Here is a 25,173-nt window from a genome sequence, read left to right as displayed (position 1 = left end):
CAAATAAATTGGGACGGAGAGAGTATCCTTCACTAAAATGGGTAAATTTAAAATTTAGCAATATATTTCCTACTTAAGTACCTTATACCAAACCTAGAATAATAATATTCCCAGCATAATCTCACTAATATATCAAACAAGGGATTGTTATATATTTAATGAATTCCTACCTTCTAACTCCCATTTCCAATCCCATCCTCTAAAGTCAAATCCCCAAACTCCCAAATCGTCATACCAAATGCCCCGTAAAGGCTATAGAAGGGGTAAATAAGTCCTTTCAGATCTTATAGAGACTTCCAGTCGAACAGCCAAAAACTACTCCCATTTCTTTGCTCGATCACCGTCACCGTCGCCGGAGATCTCTTCCAATCATCACTCTCTCTCAAAATTAGGGTTTTTATCCGTACCCTGATTTCTCCTATTTCACTAATTTAATCATTTGAAATTTCTCTCTCTTAATCCTAATCTATTATATTGTACGTAGTATTGCTGATTTATTTATGTATATGATTCAGATCTCATCTAATGCAAAACCGCTGATTTCAACTAATTAGGGTTTTTCCGGCAGAAATTCGACGAGATTCTGAGCATAAAAAGGAGGAATAAATTATGGTAAATTTACATTTCTAGCTTCTCGATTTATTCAAGAGGTTGAATTAATATTTAGTATTGTGAATTTGAAGTTGAAATTATTTTGGAAAAATTGCAGTCGGCGTTGTTCAATTTTCACTCTTTTCTGACGGTGGTGCTGCTAGCTATTTGTACCTGCACTTATATCAAGATGCATTTTCCTGCTATCCTTGAACAGAGAACTGGGTATTATTATATCTCATTACTAAATGTTATTGCTTGTTTATTTTCATTTTCAAGTTTGCAATTGAGCAGCTTCTTCAGTTGAATTTCAATAAACCGACGCTTTACGATATTTGATCCTGGAGTTTGGGACTGATGAGTATAAATTACGGTCTTCCTGTGAAATCATGTCGTATAATTATGTTACAAGTAATGATTGAGGTGTTTCTATTAGTTAGAGTGATTTTAAGTTTAGGTATGTTAAATTAGTCTATTAGTTAGAGTGATTTTAAGTTTAGGTATGTTAAATTAGTCTATTAGTTAGAGTGATTTTAAGTTTAGGTATGTTAAATTAGGTCCTTACTTTCTGAGAAAAGCTGCACTTTATGGGAATTGGTTTCCGTTATGAATTTTCTTCGAAATGCCTCTGTTATGAATTTAGGACTTGCAACTTATTGAGGAGAAATTAGATAGTTTTATACCAATGATTGTGGGGAGCTGTACTTGGTTGTTTTTTGTAGTTCTACCAACTCAGCTTTTCGCTAATCACCTGTGACTGTTGGTAACCAAGAATGTATTCGTCACTCATATTCTATTTATCAAGAATTGGAATCTCCTGATTATCTACTATCATTGAAATGAGTCCTTAATGTTGGAGACTAAGTAGCCATGATTAAGCGAAGAGGAAAGATAGCAGATACGACTAACAATTAGACATGCAATTTGTATCCCGTTCGGTTAGACCATATGTGTTTGTAGGAATCAGTCATATGTGAAGCTCCTATACATGGTTGACAAATATAATTTTGTCGGAACATTTGACCTTTTCCTTGATTTTAACCCTTTGTATTGCACTGTGCCGATGAGAGGTCACTACCAGCTCCTTGGGGCATCAATTTATTGTACCTTTGGATAAGTACAAGACCCCAAGAATTGGGAATAAGTGACTTATTGTCTTGCACCCAAAAGCCCAAATACATTGTAAAATAGGGGGTGGATGTGGGAGCATGTCATTGTCCCCGTGTCATGATGATATTTTTCTCTTGTGGGTAATTTCTCCTTACAATCGAAGGTCTATCACTGTTGTAGACTTGTAGCTACGCTTTGTCCTCCAGAGCAATCTGTAACGCCCGTCAGTGTTACAAGCTTTCAGGTGCAGTATCAAATGGCTGGGCCTTATAACCCTTCAGTTTTTTTAATGCTAATTGGAAAGCGATCCGGCCGTCCTATAAGCCTTTAATTTGGTTTTGTATTGCCCTTCATAGGTCTTCCTAAGGTAGGGATATTTCCCCCTTGCTTAGGGGTTTCTACCTTTGGTGATCGCATCAATAAGTCTTTTGTGTGTGATTTTAATAAAGGTTCTTACCTTTATATTGTCATTAGTTGATATGAAACCAGACATGTACGTTGCTATTCCAGAGGCCTGACAGGCTTGGTATTGGAATTCATTGAGTAAACCCTTGCTGCAGTTTGCAGAACTTGATGCTTTTCTTGTACATTGCTAAATCTTCAAGAGTTTAGCATGCTATTAGGCTCTAAATGGCAACTGGAGATTTTGAGTTTAAAAGCTGAATTTTATTGTAAAACCTCATATTGGCTATGTTGTCTCCAAACTCTGGTGTACTTGGGAGATACGAGCTCAAAGCTGTTGGATTTCCAAGATGTGTTATAAATAATGGTCTAACCTTCATATAATACTTCCTCGGTTTCTTTTTTAGTGCAACACTTTGACTTTTGCACTATTCACATACCTCATATTGACTATATCTTTTTTACTAATATATAAAAACAAAAATGATCATATAAAATGTTGTTGGATTTGTTTCAATGAATATTTTCATAATATCAACTTTTTGTGACTTTTACAAATATATAATTAGAGATACATATGGTCAAAATTGTGGATTGGCAAGTGTAAAAGTCAAACTGTTGCACTTATACTGAGGTTAGTACTTTATTGTAAGTTCAAACTGCCTCATTTCATTTAAGGGTTGAAGGCTTGAAGCTGTGTACATCATACCTTATTTAGTGTAAATTGAGAATCCAGTCTGGCATTGTATATTTACATTTTATAGGTGTTATTTTTTGTTTCAGTTCTCATCTTTTTTGCTCTGCCCTTACAGGTTTCGAGGTTTCTTTTGGAAGGCTGCTAGGATTGGTAAGCTTGTTATAGCCCTATTATGTATTGCCTAATGTCGTCATGGTTTTTTTTTTTTTTACTGAGAGCTTATCTTTTTTAAATTGTGGTTAGTATTATGTTATATGGTATTAAGGACTCGATGGAGTCCTTTTCTTTTCTGACCATTCCCCTGCCCCGTACTGTTTGCAATTTGCCAACAGTACCATCAGTATGGCCAGTCTAATTCATAAGGGGAACTGGCTGTACTTCCTGCTTAATGCAATCACCATGTTCAGACTGCAATCTGCAATCCTGCATCTTAATGATGCCAAATTTCCGTACTGATCTCCTTGGAAGTCTTGAAGGACCTATCTAACCTGTTAAAGAGCTTTTTCCCCCTTTAATTGATAATATGTCATAAAAGTCATACTTGTAATTCATTCAGATCCAAATGTTACTTTTTCTACGTGTATAGGATAAAAAAGGCTTATTGGTACTTTTCGTTGTTAATAGATAAGTGGTTTGAGCTCCTGATTCTGAGATGATTTTTGTTTTACCAATATCGTCTAATACATCCATTCTTATATTGGTGGCAAACCTACAAACATTCTACTGAAGTTTTTTGTGCGTTTGCTCTCTTTCTCTGTTGGATAAGGGGTTTAATTTCACCTTTTTTGCAGTGTAATGCTTCCTGACTTTTGTTGTGTGATTGAGGCGAGTTTTGTCAGAAATGCATGTCGCATAGATGTTGACGCGTGCTCTTTGTTTCTTGAATCAGGTGAAAGGCTGAGTCCATGGGTCGCTGTAGGATGCTTCACTATGGGTGTATCAATAATTTTTTTCTAATAGAAACCAAAGTTGTGCATGCTAATTTTGCTCATGATAATCTGCTGGTTGAATTAGAAGCGTTTATCTGTGGAAGATGTTTGTACTGCCCTTTCATGGATCAAGGAGCTCATTTTTTGAATTAGGCCTACTTAGTTAATGTTGGACACTATATTATATCTTGGAAAACCCAAATGTAATTGTTTTTTACAACTTACAAACCAGATCTATTTGACTTGTATTACTGTACGTCTGTACCCCTCAAAATTATACCTGTAAGCTATTCATATATCTGATTGTGACTCGCTTATTGTCACAGCGAAGCGAGTCATTTTGTTTTTACGCTGACAATCTGTGTGATAATTAGGTTAAAGCCTAAAAATTGTGCTCAGTTTGAGTTGTCTGCTTTCTGTGGATGATGTGTTTCTTGCAAGAATAGATCATAGATGTATTTTGCAAACATAAGTTTGCGAAAGATTGTTCATTTTTGACTTTTGAGGTCGGATTTTGCAAATTTTAACAATCAATTTCCTTATTTTGAAGATTATGTCTCAGATTTAATTTCATAAGTGCACATTTACTAATTTTGCAAAAAAAAAAAAAAATTAGTAATATTGTTCAAAATTGCACGTAGGGAACCATAAAATGTGAAGGTAGCGAATTTTATTCTAGATAAAGAATATGTTGGCTATTATCTTCATCGGTATGTTTGTACAATGATCATGGACATAGAGCTTGTCAAAGTACATCAGCTCACTCAAAACTTGCACATGAGGTATGCTAATTATTTACTCTGAAGTGAAAATGCCAATTACCACTATTCTGATAATTAAGATGAAACTATAATCAGCAAGTTGTTCCCTCACTCTAAACACCAAGTACACTTCCAAGGCTACCAACATTGTGAGTAACCCTGCCATTATGCAAAAAGAAAAGGTTCAAGGCTTCACAAATCGGGCAATTTTTGCAAGCGCCGTTCTCAAACACCTGATGCCAGCTCCAGATTTTGAACTAACCATCATCTGCGACAGACAATGAAATTAATTTATGAAAAGTAACATACACACGCACACATACAGAAGGACTTAGTACAAGTAAGTCATACCACAGGTTGGACAAGGGATTTGTGTTGTTTGAGTGTCTGCAAGCACAAACATAGAGATTTCAATTCGTTATAATTCAAAGAGAGAACAAGTTCATACGGGAAAAGTAATACTTAAAGTGCTCACCTCTTCGATTTGCATAGCACGGCGGGCCACATCAAGGGGGAATACAGTGTCTGTTTTTGTCAAGACAATTTGATACTTAGTCTGGGATCTGAAATTTAAGAAGAAATACACAAAATATAAGTTGAGGGAATAACGACTGTCAATAAGAAATACAGTTCCTCCGACACAAACATTCTCTTTTAGAAAAAAGAAGAGGCAATTGGAAAGTTTAAACTAAAAATATTGTAAATGGCAAGCCATCAATGCCACAAAACTATAGTACTATAAGATAATGATGCATATATCATAGATGGAAAATTTGAAGGCAACTAAGAGGAGACAGGCTAACTTTCTTCCAAGCAATAAATCATTGAACCACATAGAAGTTCTGCTGTACCTTTCCATCAAATGAATAAGTTCATTATCCCTCGGTTTCATACCCCACTTGGTGTCAACGAGAAGGCATACTCTCTTCAGTCCCATTCTTGTGGATACATACTCCTTTACCTACAATATAGAGACCTAAATCACCTCAAGGGATCAAAGGGTACCAATTTATGTCATGATATGCAACGCACATCTGAAGAAACATATTAACAGAGAGAAATGAAGCATCGTGCTGCTTTTGTACCTAAATTTAGCCAATGACTACTGATCCATGAGATATTGGATATTAGATTTGTATGTTATTAACTGATTTCATGCTCTTGCAGGACACCTTAGATACAAGCCTACACCACAGACGCATATTACAATGTTCATAGATGGTACAGTACAAAGTGGACTTCTCAGTGAGGGGGAATTTCAGTAATAATATATAATGAAACGGAATTCAGGAATCCTTGATTCTGGAAAATGTCACAAGAAAAACTGTTAGCCGTCCCAATTACTAAGTAATTGTCATTGTCTACTCGGAAAATGCAACCTTGTTAAACATTGACCGTGCAGTATATAAGGATGGGTTCTTTTCACGTGAACTATACCAATCTGAACCCGTTAGTCCTGAAGTTAACTTATCTAAATTATTGGCCTTCAATTTGTACTTACTAGAACTTATTGAAGTTGTGAATTGAACTTTGGTAGCTCTTATTGGCCCTAAACTGAGTTTATTTGAACTTACATGAGCTAATTGACCGTGAAATGAACATCTATGAACTTATTAGTCCTCATATTAACTAATGTGAACTTTTTTTTGAGATAAGTGAACATAAGGTCGGCAATGCATGCTCTATGTTATGGTAAAAGCTGAAGCAAAGATAAAAGGTAGTTCTGGGGAACTTGGCAAACAACGTTAGAAAGTCAACTAGCTTACCAGATCCTCCCAAGCCTCCTTGACTTCTTCTTTTGCGTAAGCAAAGCCATAACCCGGTAAATCAACTAAGTTAAGCTTTGTACCGAGGTTGAAAAAGTTAATAGTCTGCAAAACATTAACCAATTTGACTGTCAGTAGAGTGAAACACATGCATTACAACATGGAGAAAATGTCTTTAGTTAATGAGAAAGAACCTGAGTATGACCCGGTTTATCGGAGGTTCGAACAACTCCCCATTGTCTTGTAAGTGAATTAAGTAAAGATGATTTTCCAACATTAGACCTGCCTAAAGAGGGAAAATATAGGAATCACTTTGGACTTCTGCAATTTCCTAAAGGAGAGACGATTTACAAATTTTTCAACAAGCAAATACAAAGTTTATGCCTCAAAATAAATGGCCAGGTTGGATCGCAAATTTGAGCATATGCAGGAAAAACTAAGTTAAGATAGCCAATAGACTCGTCCCTGATTGCAGATAACACTATAGCTAGAAAAAAAGGGGAGAGCATGGACGTCATCTTTAGAGAGCTTAAGAAGGTCTCATCGTCCATGCATACATCAGTCTTAATATTGCTAGGCAGGTCAGCAAAAAGGAAAAGATAATGAAAAGCAGGAAAAGAATCAGTTACCAGCAAATGCAATCTCGGGAAGATCAGGCGGGGGAAATGATGAAGAAACTTTTGCAGCGGCAAAAAACTCCATCCTATTCCTGAATACCTGAAATAAACAGTCAGAACAATGGCAACAATGAAGAACAAACACAATGATAGCTCATGTAAACACAGTGGAAATGTCATTTGCTTCACAGTTAAGATAAGTAAAACTAAAAGTTGCCAAGTCTGAGGGCCAGGAAGCTCATTGTTGATCAATAAAGAGACATATTGTTTTCCTTTAATGATATACAACTAACAGACAAGTATAGTACCTATGAACATTGGTATAAAACCTCAAAACAAGCAAAATTACCTATACATTTTCAGTTGCACCTAACGAAACCTTAGTTATAATTCTTAGATATTAAACACAAAACAACAAAACAATGCAAGGGCAAAAATGTGTAGTTTCCAGTATATGAACATACACTTTCTTCAATTCTCTCTCTCTCCGAGCTCGTGGAGAAAGGTATGTTATCCAATGGTGCTGAGAGTTCAGTGTTATAGCCAGCCCTCCGCAGCTCAATATCGCGTCTACGTCCCAATAACTATCAAATATCCAAATCATAAAGCACACACACAAATAAAACAATGATAAGCCAACAATCAGAAATCAAAACCCCCAAAAATCAAGTACAATAATCAAACAAGAAAAGCAAGGAAATTACATTGTCTTCAACAAAGGTAAGAATTGAAGAACTTGGTTTAATTGCCCTGAACTGTGCATTCTTTGACAATTCCACTTTCTCAGCCTCTTCTTCTTCCACATCCTTCTTCTTCTTCAGCTGATTAGTTATATCTGATATTCACCCATATATCATATTGTCAGCAAAAATTAAATGCATAAATTGATCATATAACAAAATCACAGCATTAATTAAAATAACTAACCATTAAGCACATTTCCATCATCAAGCCTCTTATTTGAAGTGTCATAACGATCAATCTTTATTACCCTTTTCTTTTTCTTTGGTTTAGCTTCCATTGCAGCACCTAAATCACCCCCAAATTTTTTCCTCTTATCCCACAATTTCTTCTTTTCTGATTGCAAGAATGAAACTTTTGATGGGCTTTCCTCAAATTTCTCCCTCTTATCCCCAAATTTCTTCTCATCAGATTTCAATATTGAAATTTTTGATGGGTTTAATGTAATATCCTCATTTCTTTGATTCTTATCACCAAATTTATTCTTAGCAAATTTCTTGCTGAAACCCACTTTCTTCTCCTTTGCTCTTTTATCAAACACAACATTGCTCTCCATGTTTTTACCAGAAAATACCTCAAATTTTTTCTTGCTATCCCCAAATTTGTTCTTATTGGATTCAAAAGATGCGACTTTTACTGGGTTTGTTCTAAAATGGGTCTTCTCTTTTGTGAATTTCTTGCTATAACCCACTTTACCCTTTTCTTGTTTATCCAACACAAGATTGTTGTCTCCATTTCTGCTGCTTCTACTGGTGAACTTTTGCTTGCTTTTTGGTGATTTTGTGACTTCTTTTGCCATTTTCACTATAAATGCCCACTCTCTTTGCTCTTCCTGGATGAATTTGATGATTGTTGTGGTTCTCCCTTGTTAAAAATGATGAAAGTTTGAGTATTTCGCGTTCCTATCAAGTACCACTATTACAGTCAGTCACTATAGAAAGTTGGGGGTTTAGGGTTCTAGGGAAATTTTTCTCAAGTTTGGTCACGTGATTGCCGCGTGCTCAAATTAATCACTGGTGAGTGGTGACTTGGCAAAGATTTTGCTCAGTTAGCTAGAGTTGTACTACAAAAAAACATAATAATGGAAAAAATTTGCTTAAGATTGGGAGTGCGTAGTGGAAGTAGATGAAAGATGTAGAGATTGAGAAAAATAATGGAGTTGGAAATATGTGGCAAGAACATTAGTGAAAGTGGATACGTAATCTAACATGGGAAAAAATCTCAATTAGAAGCAAAAAACGCACAGACGATGAGTGAATTAGTGATTGGGTCACTATGTGTATTAGAATCTCCGACCTCGTAGTATCTTAAAGAGCCAAATCTCCATAACGGAACTGATAGTAACAAAACCTACACATGATCGGAGCCATATGAAATATTGAAAGTGTGGGGGATTTTTGATGGACTATGGGCGGATTGCTTAAACGGTTGCCTAACAATACATATATATAGTTCTTGATGCCGGTTATTTAAAGTAACTAAATACGTCCTATAAATATGGAGGAGCTTCATCATGATGTTTAGTAATATCCTCAATTAACCGACATTATCTTAAGTCAATGAGCATGTTAACAAGTGGTATCTGAGCTAAGGTTGGTTAGATAGCTTAAGGTCTAAGTTGGTGATCCGACTTGATCATCCTTCAAATCAAACCCGAAATCTGTCTCAATTCAACCCATTTTGAACTCGAATAAAAATATATAAATAGACATATAGTTACTCAAATTGATATAATTCGACCAAAAAATGAACCAATAGATCCGTCGTGCAGGTCTAGATAAGACATTATACCATGTTGAGTTAGACCTCATTTTTTTGGAAGGAGAAGGTCTTGCTGGGCAGAACCCCACGTGGGTCAACCCAACTCGAGTTAGTAGGCAAGACTCTTTGAGAATGAAAGAGAGGGGGTAAGAGACACCTACCTCAAATTACCCCTAATGTGATTGGATTACATAAACCGTAATTAATAAGTAATAACCTCATTCTAATTGCATAGCCTAATAAAATTTGTAACTTACTAACTCTATTACTAAGGCAACTTTTACCTAATAAACTATAACAACGAAAAATTTAGTTTACCCATGATAATTTACCCACTACTAATAGTTATAAATTTATGGTGCAATTCAACTCACTATAACCGATTATTTTCTAATAATCAATTAAAGACGGATAATCTACCTACTAGGTAAATATTGCAGCTTAATATACTCTCCATTCTTATTTAGGGCCTGTTCTCTTCGGCATAAAACAGCTGAACTGAACTTATTAGAGCTGAACTGAACTGAACTGAATTGAATTGAATTGATTTAAACTGAATGTAATAAATATATAAATAATATTTTAAACAATAATAATATGAATATTAAATAATTATTATAATGATAAGTAATAATAATGAATGATAATAATAATAATAGTATTTTGAATATTTTTAAATGATATTTATAAATATAATATTAATAATCATAAATTATTAATAATAATAATAATAATAATTAATGATAATAATGATAATTAATAATAATTATTTTACATTATTTTTATTAATATATTAATACTTGATGATGATATATAATAACAATAACATCTAAGAAGTAAATCAATATTACTATTTTAATAATTAGATTTAATAATATAAAAATATTTAGTAATAAAAAATGATTGGGTTGGACCGCGAAAATTGCATCATAAAACGTCTTGACGCAATTTGATTGGTTTATGGGCTAAAAAAAGTGGGTTTATTTGTGCTTTGACCTAAACTATGTTCCTCCTAATAATAATAGTAATAATAATGAGTAAAGTTATAATAAACAAAATAATATATAGAAACAACAACAACAATAATAATAATAATAATAATAATAATAATAATAATAATAATAATAATAATAATAATAATAATAATAATAATACTTAATTGTAATGATATATATTTAAATAATAATAATAATAATGATAATAATAATAATAATATATAATAATAATAATAATAATAATAATAATAATAATAATAATAATAATAATAATAAGAGTAATTAGTAAAATAAATTATACCAACATAATAATAATATTTAACAAAATGGTTATAAAAGAATGGAGCTGAACTGAACTCAACTGAATTGAACTGAACTGAAATGAACTTATTGGAGCTGAACTGAACTTATTGGAGCTGAACTGAACTGAACTTATTGGAGCTGAACTGAACTGAACTGAAAATAAGATGGGGAGATCAGGCCCTTATTAGAGCTGAACTGAACTGAAAATAAGATGGGGAGAACAGGCCCTTAATCTACACGGTTTGCTTTGGGGTAAAATTAAGGAAAAAACAAAAATCTTAAATCATATCTGGACTACATCAAATCATATCAGTTTGCTATTAAATCATATCTGAGCTACATCTAATCATATCAAGTAACTGATATGGGAAAAGTTGTCCTATACTAGGTATGAGACTATACTTTCTTACCCAAACAGGGTGTTTTAGATAGGGTATTTGGTGAGGGACCAAATAAAGGACAAAAGTGAATAATATTGATTGGACATTTCACTTTATATGGATAAAGTAGTACTATATAAAAAAAGGTAAAAAGAAGAGTGTGTACATTCAAACAGAACAAAGATAGTATTAAACAATATTCGAATTAAAATAAGGAAGTAAAATCAAAAAGTTGTTGCGTATTCAAATCAAGTTTTACTATTGTTCGTCTGTTCATTCCATGAACAAAGACATCCAAGCATTACAACCGTGTCGGTATGAATATTTGAATGTAGATTGTAGACATCAAGACATGTAGATGTAGTCAAGATTGGTCTTGTTGTGCCCGTTGCCTATTGGACCTCGTTAGTGATAACATATAACTAATCTTATCAATCTTATCAATTTGCTAAATAAAATAACTCAGAAAATTTTGGCAACTTGTAAAGTTTCAAGAATTCAAGTATGGTGTGTGCTTGAACCATGACGTAAAACATCTTTTCTCACCTATATATATGGAGTACATCTATAGAAGTGTACATGATAAACTTACTAAATTTCAAAAACCTAAGTAAACAAGACCAAGAAAAATGGAGAAGAAATACTTTGGGATTTTGCTTTTGTTTCTCTTCTTATTCGCTTCTGGTAATTGATCACTTCCTCCTTGTTTAATGTATGTTTATTGATATGGGTTTTTCAGATTTGGGAAATAACTTCTCCTTAGCATTTTAATGAAATCAGAATTTGTTTGGTAGCTAAAAATGAATAAATTAATAAGTTTACAATGTTAACTAAATGGTTATTTGGTAAACATAAGATAATATTGAGAGTAAAAATTTCTGAGTGTAAAAGGAATTTAGTAGTTGCTTTCTTTTTTTCTTCAAGGGGAGAAATGACTTAATTTATTATAAATTAAACAACTTTTGGTATTATAACTAGTTATTAGCCCCGGGCTACACCTCGGGTAAGGAAAATTTTCATTTATTAAAATTATAATTTAAGATGATAACACTAAATATTATTTGGTCTTCTGGCTAAGACTTTAGTATATGTTCTTGAGGTCCTGGGATCAAACCTTACACTATGCAATTTCTAAATTTTTTTATTGTTGTGGATTACATGGAGTAAAACTCCCTTAGGGAGAGCGCTATGTGGCACCGTTTCTGGCTTAGGCACGCCTTTTAATATATTAGTATAGATTAGTTCTCGTCTCGTGCGATACGTCCCGGATTATTTGTCATTTCGGTGTTTTTTAAAATATAAATAATATATTATCTTTAAATGTTTTTTCTCTGACAAAAACCAACATGCGTATTGTAGCATAGTTGGTTAGTGTATTAGCATATCAAATGAGAGGTCATGAGTCCGAGTCTTGAAACACGTATTTTTATGACTTAATGTCTTGTTTGTCTTGGATTTGAGATATATACATATAGATGAGGGAGATGTTACTGAAGTACCATCCCGGAGATATTAGGTTCGCAATTTCATTCTAAATATATTGTAAGGGCATTCACTTGTGGTGGTAATAAGCCTTTAGTTATGTTGTCTTTTATGCTGTTTAGTCTTGTACCAGCCTATGAGTTGATGTACCCTACAGGTTAGTAACTTAGCAAGAGTTGGTCTTTGGACCAATTATCTTTTCTAATAAAAAAATTCATGAAATTTAAGTCCTTATTAACCAAACGATCACTTATAAAAGTATATGATATAGAACAGTCTAGGCACCAACTTCCTATAAATTTCGAAATTTGAAACTTCTCAAGTTAAAGCAATTTTCAAATTCTAGCCAATCAAACAACAATCCTCCATTTTCTAGGATTTTCTTTTAATTACTTAAATATTTGTGTTCTTTTTGTGTTTAAATGACAGAGATGAACATGGTAGTTGAGGTTGATGGTGCCACATGCGCAAAACCAAGTAAGTTTTTCAAAGGTGGCTGCTTTTCTGTCATTTCTGATTCGGCTTGCAAGAAGGCTTGTAGCCAAGAGAGTTGGCCTATTGGAATATGTGTGCCCGTTTACAGGTGTGAATGTCGAAGGGATTGTTAAACTATGCGCGCTCCTCAATCCTCATCTATGAAGTACTTACTTGTGAAATGTGATGATGCAATAAATCAATAATTTATCATCCAATACTAATATAGAATAAATGGTTGTTAGGATGAATTCTAAGTCTCTTTTGAGTTGTACTGTACTTTCTAGTTACTTGTAAATGAAAGATTACCATATAAATCTCAGTACTTTTTTTTTTTTTTGGTGAATCTCCATTTTTTATCTCAACTGTTGAATATTCATCTATTCATGAAGTATAATTTAATCCACCATGTGATTGTATCATATATAAGCACCTATGCTTATCTCCAAGATTATATTCTGTGAGAAAGTATGAATTTTTTTCACGACCTGAAGAAATCATATTATGACTTGGATGGCAATTGGCAAATGATATTGTTATATGAATAGTGTAGTCAAAACCTTGCAATTATAAAGTATAAATCTGTTGTTTTCCTAGTAATCATAAATTAAGGAAAACTAGTATTTGGGTTCGAACGTTGTCCCAGGTTGATATTGTGTTTCTGAACTTGATATGTATTTTTTTTCCATTTTTCGCTAAAATATACTATTAAGGAAAATTCAATATTTAAAAGATACAAATATGATAATGTGGACACTTAAGGCATGATTAAAAGTTGGTTGAAATGGTAATTGTGTCATGTTATAATAGCAAGAGGTCATGGGTTCAAATTTGTTACAAGCTAATTTTACTTTTGTTAATCGACATAGCTTAAACTATTCACTATATTCAAAAAGTGGTATGTTCTCTTCTTAATATTGAACTTGAATAGTTGCCTAATTGAGGTTGAGGTGGTGGAGTAGTGGTATCACTTCCTATCTGTAATCTCTGAGGTATAGGGATCAAACCTCATAGGACTCATTTGAGTAATTTTCCATATCCCCCCTCAAGTGGCTCTCCTTCGTCTCACCAAAAAAAATGCCTAAATTTAAATTAAAATTAGATGATCTATTATTAGACCGACTCTTTTTCTGTATATAGGTCTCCTTTCCAATGACCTCCAATAACCCTAGGAGTCATCCCGTGGCATTCGGAACTCGGGCCCCGGGAAAGTCCGAAAGAGTGTATTATAACCTTCAATTTTGACTGTTTTTAGGACATGTTTGGACTTCTTCGAGTCTGGTCATATTTTCTCCCAAAACGTTCCTAGGAAAGCCAAAGTAATTGTAACGTTGCGCAAGTGCTTGGCACCATTTGTGTTGCCTTAAAAAGCCTTTAAACACCCCATTTTTTCATTTCTCGTGAAACCTAAAACTGTCTTGAAATGAATGTAAAGGCATCCACATATTTGTTCCTAGCCACATGACTTCTTTCCAATGACCTCCCATACCCCTAGGAGTCATCATGTGGCGTTCGGAGCTCGGGTCTCAGGAAAGTCCGAAAGTGTGTATTTATAACCTTTGATTTTGGCTGTTTTTGCGACATTTTTTTCACTTCTCTTGGCCTGGTCATATTTTCCCTCGAAATATTTCTAGGAGTGCCAACGTGACTTGTAACATTGCGCGGGAGCTTGGCACAATTTGTGTTGCCTCAAAAAGCCTTTAAATGTCGCATTTGTTCATTTCTCATGAAACCCAAAATTGTCTCAAAATGAAAATAAAGGCATCCACATATTCTTTCCAATCCACATGACTCCTTTCTAATGACCTCCCATGTCCTAAGGAGGAATCCCGTGGCGTTCGAAGATTCGGCCTTGGGAAATTTCGAAAGCATGTATTATAACCTTCAATGTTGCCTGTTTTTGGGACATTTTTGGACTTTTTCGGGCCCAATCATATTTTTTTCCAAAACATTCCTAGGAAAGTCGACATGACTTGTAACGTTGCCCGGGTACTTGGGACCATTTGCCTTGCCTCGAAAAGTCTCTAAACACCGCATTTGTTCATATCCCGTGAAACCCAAAATTGACTCAAAATGAATGTAAATGAATCCATATATTTGCTCAAAGTCACTTAGCTCCTATCCAATGACACCCAATGTCCCTAGAAGTCACAATGTGCCGTCCGGATCTCATGCCACGGGAAAGTACGAAAGCGTGTATTATAACCTTCAATTTTGGCTGTTTTTGGGGAATTTTTGAACTTATTCAGGCTCGTTCATATTTTTCTCCCGAAACATTCCTAAGATTGTCGTTATCACTTGTAAAAAGTTTCCCAGGTGCTTGACATCATTTGTGTAGCCTCGAAAAGCCTCTAACACCCTATTTGTTGTTTCTTATGAAACCCAAAATTACCTCGAAATGGACGCAAAGGCATCCACATATTCGTTCCAAGCCACATGAATCCTTTGCGATAACCTCCCATGCCCCTAGGAGGCATCACGTGGCGTTCGGAGCTCGGACACCAGGAAAGTCTGAAATCGTGTATTCTAACCTTCAATTTTCGCTGTTTTTGAGGACATTTTTGGACTTCTCCGAGCCTTGTCATATTTTCTCCTGTAATGTTCCTAGGAAAGCCGACGTGACTTTTAACGTTGCGCGGATGCTTGGCACCATTTGTGTTGCCTCGAAAATCCTTTAAACACCCCATTTGTTCTTTTCTCGTGAAACCTAAAACTGCCTCGAAATGAACGTAATGGCATCCTCATATTCGATCCGAGCCACATTACTCCTTTCCAATGACCTCCCATGCCCTAGGAGGCATCCCGTGACGTTCGAATTTCGAGCCCCGGGAAAGTCCGAAAACATGTATAAAACTTTAATTTTGGCTGTTTTTTAGACATTTTTTGACTTCTCCGGGCAAGGTCATATTTTCTCTCGAAACATTTCTAGGAGTACCGACGTGTCTTGTAACGTTGTGCGGGTGCTTGGCACCATTTGCAATGCCTCGAAAAGTTTCTGAACACACCATTTTTTCATATCTTGTGAAATCCAAAATAACCTCTAAAAAGCAACCACATATTGGTTCCAAGCCACATGACTCCTTTCCAATGACCTCCAATGTCTCTAGGAGGCCTCCCGTGGATTTCGGAGCTCGGGCCCCGGGAAAGTCCGAAATGTCTATTATAACCTTCAATTGTGGCTGTTTTTACGACATTTTTGTATTTCTCCAGACCTGGTCATAATTTCTCCCGAAACATTCTTAGGAGTACCGGCGTGACTTGTAAAGTTGCATGGGTGCTTGGCACCATTTGCATTGTCTCGAAAAGCTTCTGAACACCTCATTTGTTCATTTCTCGTGAAATCCAAAATTGCCTCGAAATAAACGTAAATGCATCCACATATTCGTTCCAAGCCACCTTAATCCTTTCCAATGACCTCCCATGTCCAGGCATCTCACGACATTCGGAGCTCGGACCCCGGGAAAGTTTGAAAGTGTGTATTATAACCTTGAATTTTGGTTGTTTTTGGGATTTTTTGGACTTTGTTCGGTCATGGCCATATTTTCTCCCGAAACGCTTTTAGGAAAGCCGAAGTGACTTGTAACGTTGCGCAGGTGCTTGGCACCATTAGTGTTCCCTCAAAAAGCCTTTAAATAGCCCATTTGTTCATTTCTCGTGAAACCTAAAACGACCTCGAAATGAACGTAAAGGCATCCACATATTCGTTCCAAGCCACATGACTCCTTTCCAATTACCTCCCTTGCCCCTAGGAGTCATCTCGTGGGATTCGGAGCTCAGGCCCAGGAAAGTCCGAAAGCGTGTATTATAACCTAGGAGTCATCTCGTGGGATTCGTTCCAAGCCACATTACATTTTGATAGTAATGTAAATTATTGAGGTTCTTTTGTAGATGTTATTATCTTTTTAAATTAAAGGTGAATGATTTTTAATTGTTCAATACTATCACTGTAAAATTTGGTAGATGATTTAATAATTTTCTTTTTAGCGACTTTAGTATAGTTCGTTAACAATTATAGATGTTAATAAACCATATTGTTTGAACTTTGTATATATCAAATATTATGTTATCACGATATGTTGCTAACTTTTTTTGGTTGAAGATTCTAATTGATTTCGTGAATTGATTGTGTCAATCTAGTTTGTTATTAATGATATTGCATATTCCATTTTTGACTTACTCATATGGCAAGTTTCATTGATTCTCATTTTCTATATTTTTTATAAAAGAAAAACATTATTTTAAATCACTATTAGAAGGTATTTTAGTCACTTCAAAAGAGGACACCACACCTCATCCCTTGGCTTATATAATAGAGATAGATGTTTGAGTAACTCTTCTCCCCTTATTGGACACATTAATGTAAAATATTGATATGTATAATATTGAGGGGAGAAATGATATGAAAATAATATTTTAATGTATTCTTAACCAATGAAAATTCAATAATAAAAGGGTTGGAAACCCTTAAAATCACTCAATCAATCTCCGTCCACTGTTCACTTGCCCTCTTTCCTTAACTTCACCTTAATGTCGTACCTTCTATTTGTGATCTTTTGCTTGTTTTTTTTTTTTTGTGATTTTCTGACTTCTTTTGTCATTTTCACTATAAGATCTTTCTTTTCCTATGAATTTGATGATTGCTGTGGTTCACCCTTGTTAAAAATGCTGAAAGTTTGAGTATTTCGGGTTCCTGTGAAGTACCAATATTACAGTCATTGTAGCAAGTTGGGGTTTAAGTCTTATTGTCCCGTTTGGTAGTTGGTTATAAATGGTGATAATGAGAATGAATTTGTATGTAATTTTATGAAGAATATCATTGTCCATTTTCATGGTAATGCTAATTTATCCTAAAGTATCTACTTTTCTTCTTACTTTTCTTCTTGAATTTTCATTCGCATCCAATACCACTTTATAGGTGGTAATGAGTGGTAATGAAAATTGCTTCCCCTTGGAGACAAAAACACAAGTTTAGGAGTGAGATTGCTTGCCCATAGAGAAAAAATACCTCTTTATGGAGATTTTAAGAGTGCTTCTCTATAACGGTACAATGAAAATTCATTCCCATTACTGTAATTTATTAACGACTACAAAATATGCCGTAATAGAGAATTCTGCGAAAAATTTATTGTCGAGTTTGGTCACATGATTCCCGCGTGCTCGAATAAAGCATTCTGGTGGCTTTCAAAGATTTTGGTTTATTAGCTAGAATCGTATAAAAATAACATAAAAATGAAAAAAAAATGCAATCATTTTGTTGGATTGGTTTAAAATAAGTCGGCAATAATATATAAAGAAAAATAATTATAAGCCTCCAATATGAGTAGAGGTGTACATCGATCCAGGACCGGATCGGAAAAATTCTGGTACGGTCGGGTCCTGGACCTGTTGGACCGAAATTTTTTTTTGAAAAAAAACTTTTTTATTTTATTTAAATATATTTATAAATTATATATATTAAAAATTAATGATTAATAACGATAATTCTAAAAGAATAATTAGTAGGTTTTTCAGTTTCTAACTTTCTACCTTTTAATTACTTTTAACATATAAACTTCTTTTTTACTAAAATAATAGAAATACTGGTCCAACCGGTCTGTATCGGAATTTTCTGGATTTGGACCAGAATTCTGATATTCGTCGGTCCGGTCTGATCCAAATTTCGGTCTGGACCGGTTTGTGCACACCCCTAGCACTGAACGACGAAGATTTGCGAGTGAGCAAGTGCAGTGAAAAAGAGAGACTGAGAATGTGAGAGTGAGAGAGATTGTGTGAGAAAGAGAGAGGGGTGAGTGGAATGACTGCGTTAGAATTCTAGGAGACTTAGGTTAAACTTAATAATTTGTTTTTGGACTGCGCGAACCAACAATTTTTTTTTTCAAAATGTAATTATTCGGGTCGGGTTGTATCCGATTTATACGGATTGACCCGACCTGATTTTGACCCATTCAAAAATCAGGTCAAACGGGTCATTTTCAGGCTCAAAATTTCGACTTGAACCTGATCCATTTATCTTTCATGTCGGGTTCAGGTCGAATCATTTGACTAACATGTTCAAAAACTCAACCCAAACCCGCTAATTTTAAGTCAGGTTGGCTCAGCTTTTGCCAGGCCTAATGGAGATACAAGCAGGGCCGTCTTGTAAGTAAAGGGCCCTGTTCTAAATTAAATCATAAGGAATGGACATTTTTGGTAAATAGTAGAGACAAAAGAGTCATAGCGAGAGACTTTTTTTTGGAGAATAGGAAGAAATCAAGTAAAACATCAGATATAAAGTAACCTATTTGAATTTGCATTCAACATTATACTCGATAAATTGGAAACAAACAGCTTATTATTAGATTTAATTTTTTATAATTTTTTTATTTTGGGAAGATAACTACTATAATTTAACTCTTATATTTTAGAGATTTGTACAGTTGCTCACCCTGTACATGACTTTATCCAACCTTAGCCGCCAGTAGATACAAGCATACAACCTGGCCCTCGATCTAGATATACCAATGGGCAACGAGTACTGGAATCTAATCAAGATCTAGTGTTCTTGTGTTGTGTCTGTTGGGTAAAGGACCACATTAGGAATTACCATACCTAATCTTGTCGTACTTATCAAATAGCTAAATAAATTAAACCATTTGTGCCAACTTCTAATAATTAATCTTTTCGTACTTACCAATTAGCTAAATAAATTTAAAAAGAAATTTTATGCCAACTCCTAAAGTTTCAATTATGGGGGTGTTTGAACCATGACGCAAACCATCTTTTTCACCTATATATACATCTATAGAAGTGTACATAATACATACTAATACACGTACTAAATTTTAAAAACCTAGTAATCAAGACCAAGAAAAATGGAGAAGAAATTTTTTGGGCTTTTGCTTTTGCTTCTCTTCTTATTCGCTTCCGGTAATTGATCACTTCCTCCTTTCTTAATGTATGTTTATTGATATGTGTTCTTCAGTTTTGGGAAATAACTTCTACTTGGAAGTTTCGTGGATTTAAAATGTGTTTGGTAGCTAAAAAGTTTGAATAAGTTTTACAATGTTCTACTATAAATGGTTATTTAATACACATAAGAAAATACCGAAAATAGAAATTTATACAGATATATTAAAAGGCGTGCGTAACAACGTCGATGCGTCACGTGGCACCCTCCTCCTGCCACCAGAATTTTGCCACGTGAGTGTTTGTTAACCAACAAAGTCAAGTGGTCATTATTTAGAAAATAAATATGTTGAAGCTTGGACTCGAACCCCTGACCTTATGTAAGGGTTTATCAAAGAATCACCATCTCATCTAACATCTCTTAGTGATCCATGTTTCCACAAAATTACAAATATGTGCTGTAATTAATTAATGTTATTAAACATATCCCTTCCATCCTTAAAAATAAATAAATTTGCATGTTTATTAAAATTAATTATGTATACATGATACCATTTGAAGAGCATTGTTGACCACTACAGTACTGCCCTTATATTATACAACCATCACTCCACTATACTATTAGTTCTTATTTAATCAAAATTAATGATGATGTATGAAAAGAGAAGTTTCGAAATTCATATAATGAATGACATAACATTTTAAATGAGTATGAGATGACTTATTCAACTACTACTAAATTGTAATACAGAAAAAACCCCGAGGCATCACCCGGGCCTAAACACTAGTTTTAAGTGTAAAAGAAGTGAGTTGTTTGGTTAAAAAAAATAATATTATTTTCTATTTATTAAGGGGGAGAAGTTACTTTATTCATTACTAGTCTTAAATGCACGCAATGCGTGCGATAACGTGTGATAATAAATGAAGTAGAAAATAAAATTAATTGGGTAGAAAACTGTCTTTCATTTTATTTTCTCAAAAGATTGATGTTTAGTTTAAATGTCCTACTTTTTCCCCTTTTTTCATTCAAATGAAACATTTAGTTATCCTCTATTTTTTTTTCTTTTATTTCTTTTCTATCTTTTGGTGTCCCCATGTGTTGCCTTATACTCCCTCTGTATTTTTTATCTTTCTCACTTAGAATCTTGACACTATTCACAATTAGAGAGAATCTTTTAGATTTTTCTCAATATAAAGAAAAAATATGGTCATGTGGGGTCTTGTTTGATTCGTCTCAATGAGTACTTTATTAATATTCAATTATTATAATTTTTACTAATATGTAATGAAAGATATTTAACGTAGAATAAGTGCATTGGCAAACGTGCAAAGTCAAAGTAGGAAAGATAAAAAAATACAGAGGGAGTATAATAGAGATCAACAACTAAGGTCTTGTTCTTTTGAACTTAATTTCAGTTTGATTCAATTCAGTCTTGTTTAATATTTTAATTATTCTATTTGCTTTCAGTATTATTATTAATATTGTTACTATTATTAATAATATAATCATGAAAAATATTTTTTTTTAATTTTCATTATTTTTTATTATTTTTTTATTATTAATTTTAGTTATTATCAATAATTGTTATTATTATTAATTATTATTAAATTATTGATTATGATAACTATAGTAATTAGAATTAATTATGTTATTTATTTATTATTAATACTATATTATTTATTAGTATTATTATTAATACTATATCAATTACTATTATAACTACTAATTATTATAATTAATATTAATTATTATTATTATTTCAGTTCAATTCGGCCCATTCCAATCCAAAAGAACGGGGCCTACGTTACTTTTAGAACTATTATTCATGAAATTTACATGGAATTAATTCCTTATCAACCACCCTTCAAGAAAATCATTATTAAAACATAAACACTAAGTTATATTAATATATATAGAACGATGGGCCAACAACTTCCTATAATTTGCGAGAATTGAAACTTCCCATTAAGTTGAAGTGTTGAATCTTCTTAAATTTTCAAATTTTAACCAATCAAACAACATCCATATATTCCCGATTTTAGGAATCTTCTTTTTTAATTCCTTAAGAAATTTATATTTTGTTGTGTTTAAATGACAGAGATGAACATGGTGGTTGAGGTTGATGGTGCCACATGCGCAAAACCAAGTAAGTTCTTCAAAGGTGGTTGCTTCTCTGTCATTTCTGATTCGGCTTGTAAGAAGGCTTGTAACCAAGAGAATTGGCCTATTGGAATTTGTGTGCCCGTTTTTAGATGTGAATGTCGAAGGTCTTGTCAAGCTATGTTTTCTCCTGAGTCCTCATCTATTAAGTATGAGTAATTTTATTTGATATTTGCAAAAAAAAGTAATTTATAATCTTATGAGTGGAATAAATGGTTATCAGTGAAGTATAAGTCTCTTTTAAGTTGTATTGTACTTTCTAGTTGGTTGTAAAAGAATGATTTCCATATAATCTCATATCGGTACTTCTTTTTTTGTGAAGCTCCATTTTTTATCTATTAATTATGAATATTCATCTATTAATGAAGTATAATTTAGTCCACCATGCGATCGTATTCGATACTACCTTCGTAATTTTTTAGTTGCACCATTTGGTTTTGTTGCCCTATTCATCAACCAACTTTGTTAAGCTATCTCGCATTATTATATAGGAAAATACATAGTCAAGTACGGTCTTGTTAGATTCGTTTCAATGCGAGGATTCCAAATATCAAACTTTTATAATTTTTATTACACCCAATAAGAGGTATTAACGTTTGAAGAATCGTCTCGACAAATGTAAAAAAGTAAATGGTTCAACTAAAAAAATACAGAGGTAGTATAAACATCGATGCTTATCTTCAAGATTAAATTCTAAGAAAGTACGAAATTTTTTCCTATGTCGAATAGGGGAAGAAATCGTATCATGCCTTCGATGGCAAATGATATGTTATATCGAAGAAGTAAATAAATAGTGTAGTCAAAACATTGCAATTATAGATGAGAGGAGCAAGTATAAATCAGTTGTTTCTATAGTAATCATAAACTAATGGTTGTCTCGTTCACTTTCCCTTTTTCCTTAATTTCACTTTAACGTCATATCTTCACTAGCTCATCTTACTCTCTATAAAAGGGTGAATTGTATATTATCGCAATCCTAAGTCGATTATTTCCCATATCCCCCAACATTTCAAATTCAAGATTCACATCTTGTTTGAGATTTTGAAATCCATGCAAATCCAAATTCAAAATCAAGTTTTGCAATTAGTTCATCCCTTGGCTTATATAATAGAGATAGATGTTTGAGTAACTCTTCTCCCCTTATTGGACACATTAATGTAAAATATTGATATGTATAATATTGAGGGGAGAAATGATATGAAAATAATATTTTAATGTATTCTTAACCAATGAAAATTCAATAATAAAAGGGTTGGAAACCCTTAAAATCACTCAATCAATCTCCGTCCACTGTTCACTTGCCCTCTTTCCTTAATTTCACCTTAATGTCGTACCTTCTATTTGTGATCTTTTGCTTGTTTTTTTTTTTTTTGTGATTTTCTGACTTCTTTTGTCATTTTCACTATAAGATCTTTCTTTTCCTATGAATTTGATGATTGCTGTGGTTCACCCTTGTTAAAAATGCTGAAAGTTTGAGTATTTCGGGTTCCTGTGAAGTACCAATATTACAGTCATTGTAGCAAGTTGGGGTTTAAGTCTTATTGTCCCATTTGGTAGTTGGTTATAAATAGTGATAATGAGAATGAATTTGTATGTAATTTTGTGAAGAATATCATTGTCCATTTTCATGGTAATGCTAATTTATCCTAAAGTATCTACTTTTCTTCTTGAATTTTCATTCGCATCCAATACCACTTTATAGGTGGTAATGAGTGGTAATGAAAATTGCTTCCCCTTGGAGACAAAAACACAAGTTTAGGAGTGAGATTGCTTGCCCATAGAGAAAAAATACCTCTTTATAGAGATTTTAAGAGTGCTTCTCTATAACGGTACAATGAAAATTCATTCCCATTACTGTAATTTATTAACGACTACAAAATATGCCGTAATAGAGAATTCTGCGAAAAATTTATTGTCGAGTTTGGTCACATGATTCCCGCGTGCTCGAATAAAGCATTCTGGTGGCTTTCAAAGATTTTGGTTTATTAGCTAGAATCGTATAAAAATAACATAAAAATGAAAAAAAAATGCAATCATTTTGTTGGATTGGTTTAAAATAAGTCGGCAATAATATATAAAGAAAAATAATTATAAGCCTCTAATATGAGTAGAGGTGTACATCGGTCCAGGACCGGATCGGAAAAATTCTGGTACGGCCGGGTCCTGGACCTGTTGGACCGAAATTTTTTTTTGAAAAAAAACTTTTTTATTTTATTTAAATATATTTATAAATTATATATATTAAAAATTAATGATTAATAATGATAATTCTAAAAGAATAATTAGTAGGTTTTTAAGTTTCTAACTTTCTACCTTTTAATTACTTTTAACATATAAACTTCTTTTTTACTAAAATAATAGAAATACCGGTCCAACCGGTCTGTATCGGAATTTTCTGAATTTGGACCAGAAATCTGATATTCGTCGGTCCGGTCTGGTCCAAATTTCGGTCTGGACCGGTTTGTGCACACCCCTAGCACTGAACGACGAAGATTTGCGAGTGAGCAAGTGCAGTGAAAAAGAGAGACTGAGAATGTGAGAGTGAGAGAGACTGTGTGAGAAAGAGAGAGGGGTGAGTGGAATGACTGCGTTAGAATTCTAGGAGACTTAGGTTAAACTTAATAATTTGTTTTTGGACTGCGCGAACCAACAATTTTTTTTTTCAAAATGTAATTATTCGGGTCGGGTTGTACCCGATTTATACGGATTGACCCGACCTGATTTGACCCATTCAAAAATCAGGTCAGACGGGTCATTTTCAGGCTCAAAATTTCGACTTGAACCTGATCCATTTATCTTTCATGTCGGGTTCAGGTCGAATCATTTGACTAACATGTTCAAAAACTCAACCCAAACCCGCTAATTTTAAGTCAGGTTGGCTCAGCTTTTGCCAGGCCTAATGGAGATACAAGCAGGGCCGTCTTGTAAGTAAAGGGCCCTGTTCTAAATTAAATCATAAGGAATGGACATTTTTGGTAGATAGTAGAGACAAAAGAGTCATAGCGAGAGATTTTTTTTTGGAGAATAGGAAGAAACCAAGTAAAACATCAGATATAAAGTAACCTATTTGAATTTGCATTCAACATTATACTCGATAAATTGGAAACAAACAGCTTAT

General features: G+C 33.7%; 4 protein-coding genes across 6 annotated transcripts; 3 read left to right on the top strand and 1 right to left on the bottom strand.

The window, feature by feature from the left end:
- The first annotated feature begins 208 nt into the window (after positions 1 to 208).
- LOC104897600 (uncharacterized) lies at positions 209 to 4,087 on the top strand. Of its 3 annotated transcripts, none has more exons than XM_048646090.1 (5): positions 209 to 393; positions 569 to 612; positions 710 to 816; positions 2,916 to 2,950; positions 3,690 to 4,087. In XM_048646090.1, exons 2-5 carry the CDS (start codon positions 610 to 612, stop codon positions 3,755 to 3,757), a joined length of 213 nt encoding a protein of 70 aa, XP_048502047.1. In that variant the 5' UTR covers positions 209 to 393; positions 569 to 609; the 3' UTR covers positions 3,758 to 4,087. The 3 variants fall into 3 exon arrangements, with proteins under 3 accessions (XP_048502047.1, XP_010682821.1, XP_010682820.1); XM_010684519.4 differs by having other exon boundaries at positions 212 to 393; positions 555 to 612; XM_010684518.3 differs by having other exon boundaries at positions 213 to 393; positions 516 to 612.
- Positions 4,088 to 4,371: 284 nt separating this feature from the next.
- On the bottom strand, positions 4,372 to 8,625 carry LOC104897598 (uncharacterized). The gene is made up of 10 exons (XM_010684516.4): positions 7,801 to 8,625; positions 7,578 to 7,708; positions 7,338 to 7,457; positions 6,886 to 6,973; positions 6,451 to 6,542; positions 6,257 to 6,361; positions 5,342 to 5,451; positions 4,966 to 5,053; positions 4,842 to 4,877; positions 4,372 to 4,758 (listed from the first exon to the last, which is right to left on the bottom strand). Exons 1-10 carry the CDS (start codon positions 8,411 to 8,413, stop codon positions 4,675 to 4,677), a joined length of 1,467 nt encoding a protein of 488 aa, XP_010682818.2. The 5' UTR covers positions 8,414 to 8,625; the 3' UTR covers positions 4,372 to 4,674.
- Positions 8,626 to 11,579: 2,954 nt separating this feature from the next.
- On the top strand, positions 11,580 to 13,346 carry LOC104897597 (defensin-like protein AX1). The gene is made up of 2 exons (XM_010684515.4): positions 11,580 to 11,737; positions 12,965 to 13,346. The coding sequence occupies exons 1-2, from the start codon at positions 11,683 to 11,685 to the stop codon at positions 13,141 to 13,143; spliced, it is 234 nt and encodes a 77-aa protein (XP_010682817.2). The 5' UTR covers positions 11,580 to 11,682; the 3' UTR covers positions 13,144 to 13,346.
- A 6,438-nt stretch (positions 13,347 to 19,784) lies between these two features.
- LOC104897592 (defensin-like protein AX1) lies at positions 19,785 to 22,382 on the top strand. Its single transcript, XM_048646517.1, has 2 exons — positions 19,785 to 19,915; positions 21,994 to 22,382. Exons 1-2 carry the CDS (start codon positions 19,861 to 19,863, stop codon positions 22,212 to 22,214), a joined length of 276 nt encoding a protein of 91 aa, XP_048502474.1. The 5' UTR covers positions 19,785 to 19,860; the 3' UTR covers positions 22,215 to 22,382.
- The last annotated feature ends 2,791 nt before the right edge of the window (positions 22,383 to 25,173 follow it).

Source organism: Beta vulgaris, chromosome 6, assembly GCF_026745355.1.
Source record: "Beta vulgaris subsp. vulgaris cultivar EL10 chromosome 6, EL10.2, whole genome shotgun sequence".
NCBI lineage: Eukaryota > Viridiplantae > Streptophyta > Magnoliopsida > Caryophyllales > Amaranthaceae > Beta > Beta vulgaris.
The sequence above is the reverse complement of the archived record's forward strand: the minus strand, read 5'-3'. Positions and strand labels throughout refer to the sequence as shown.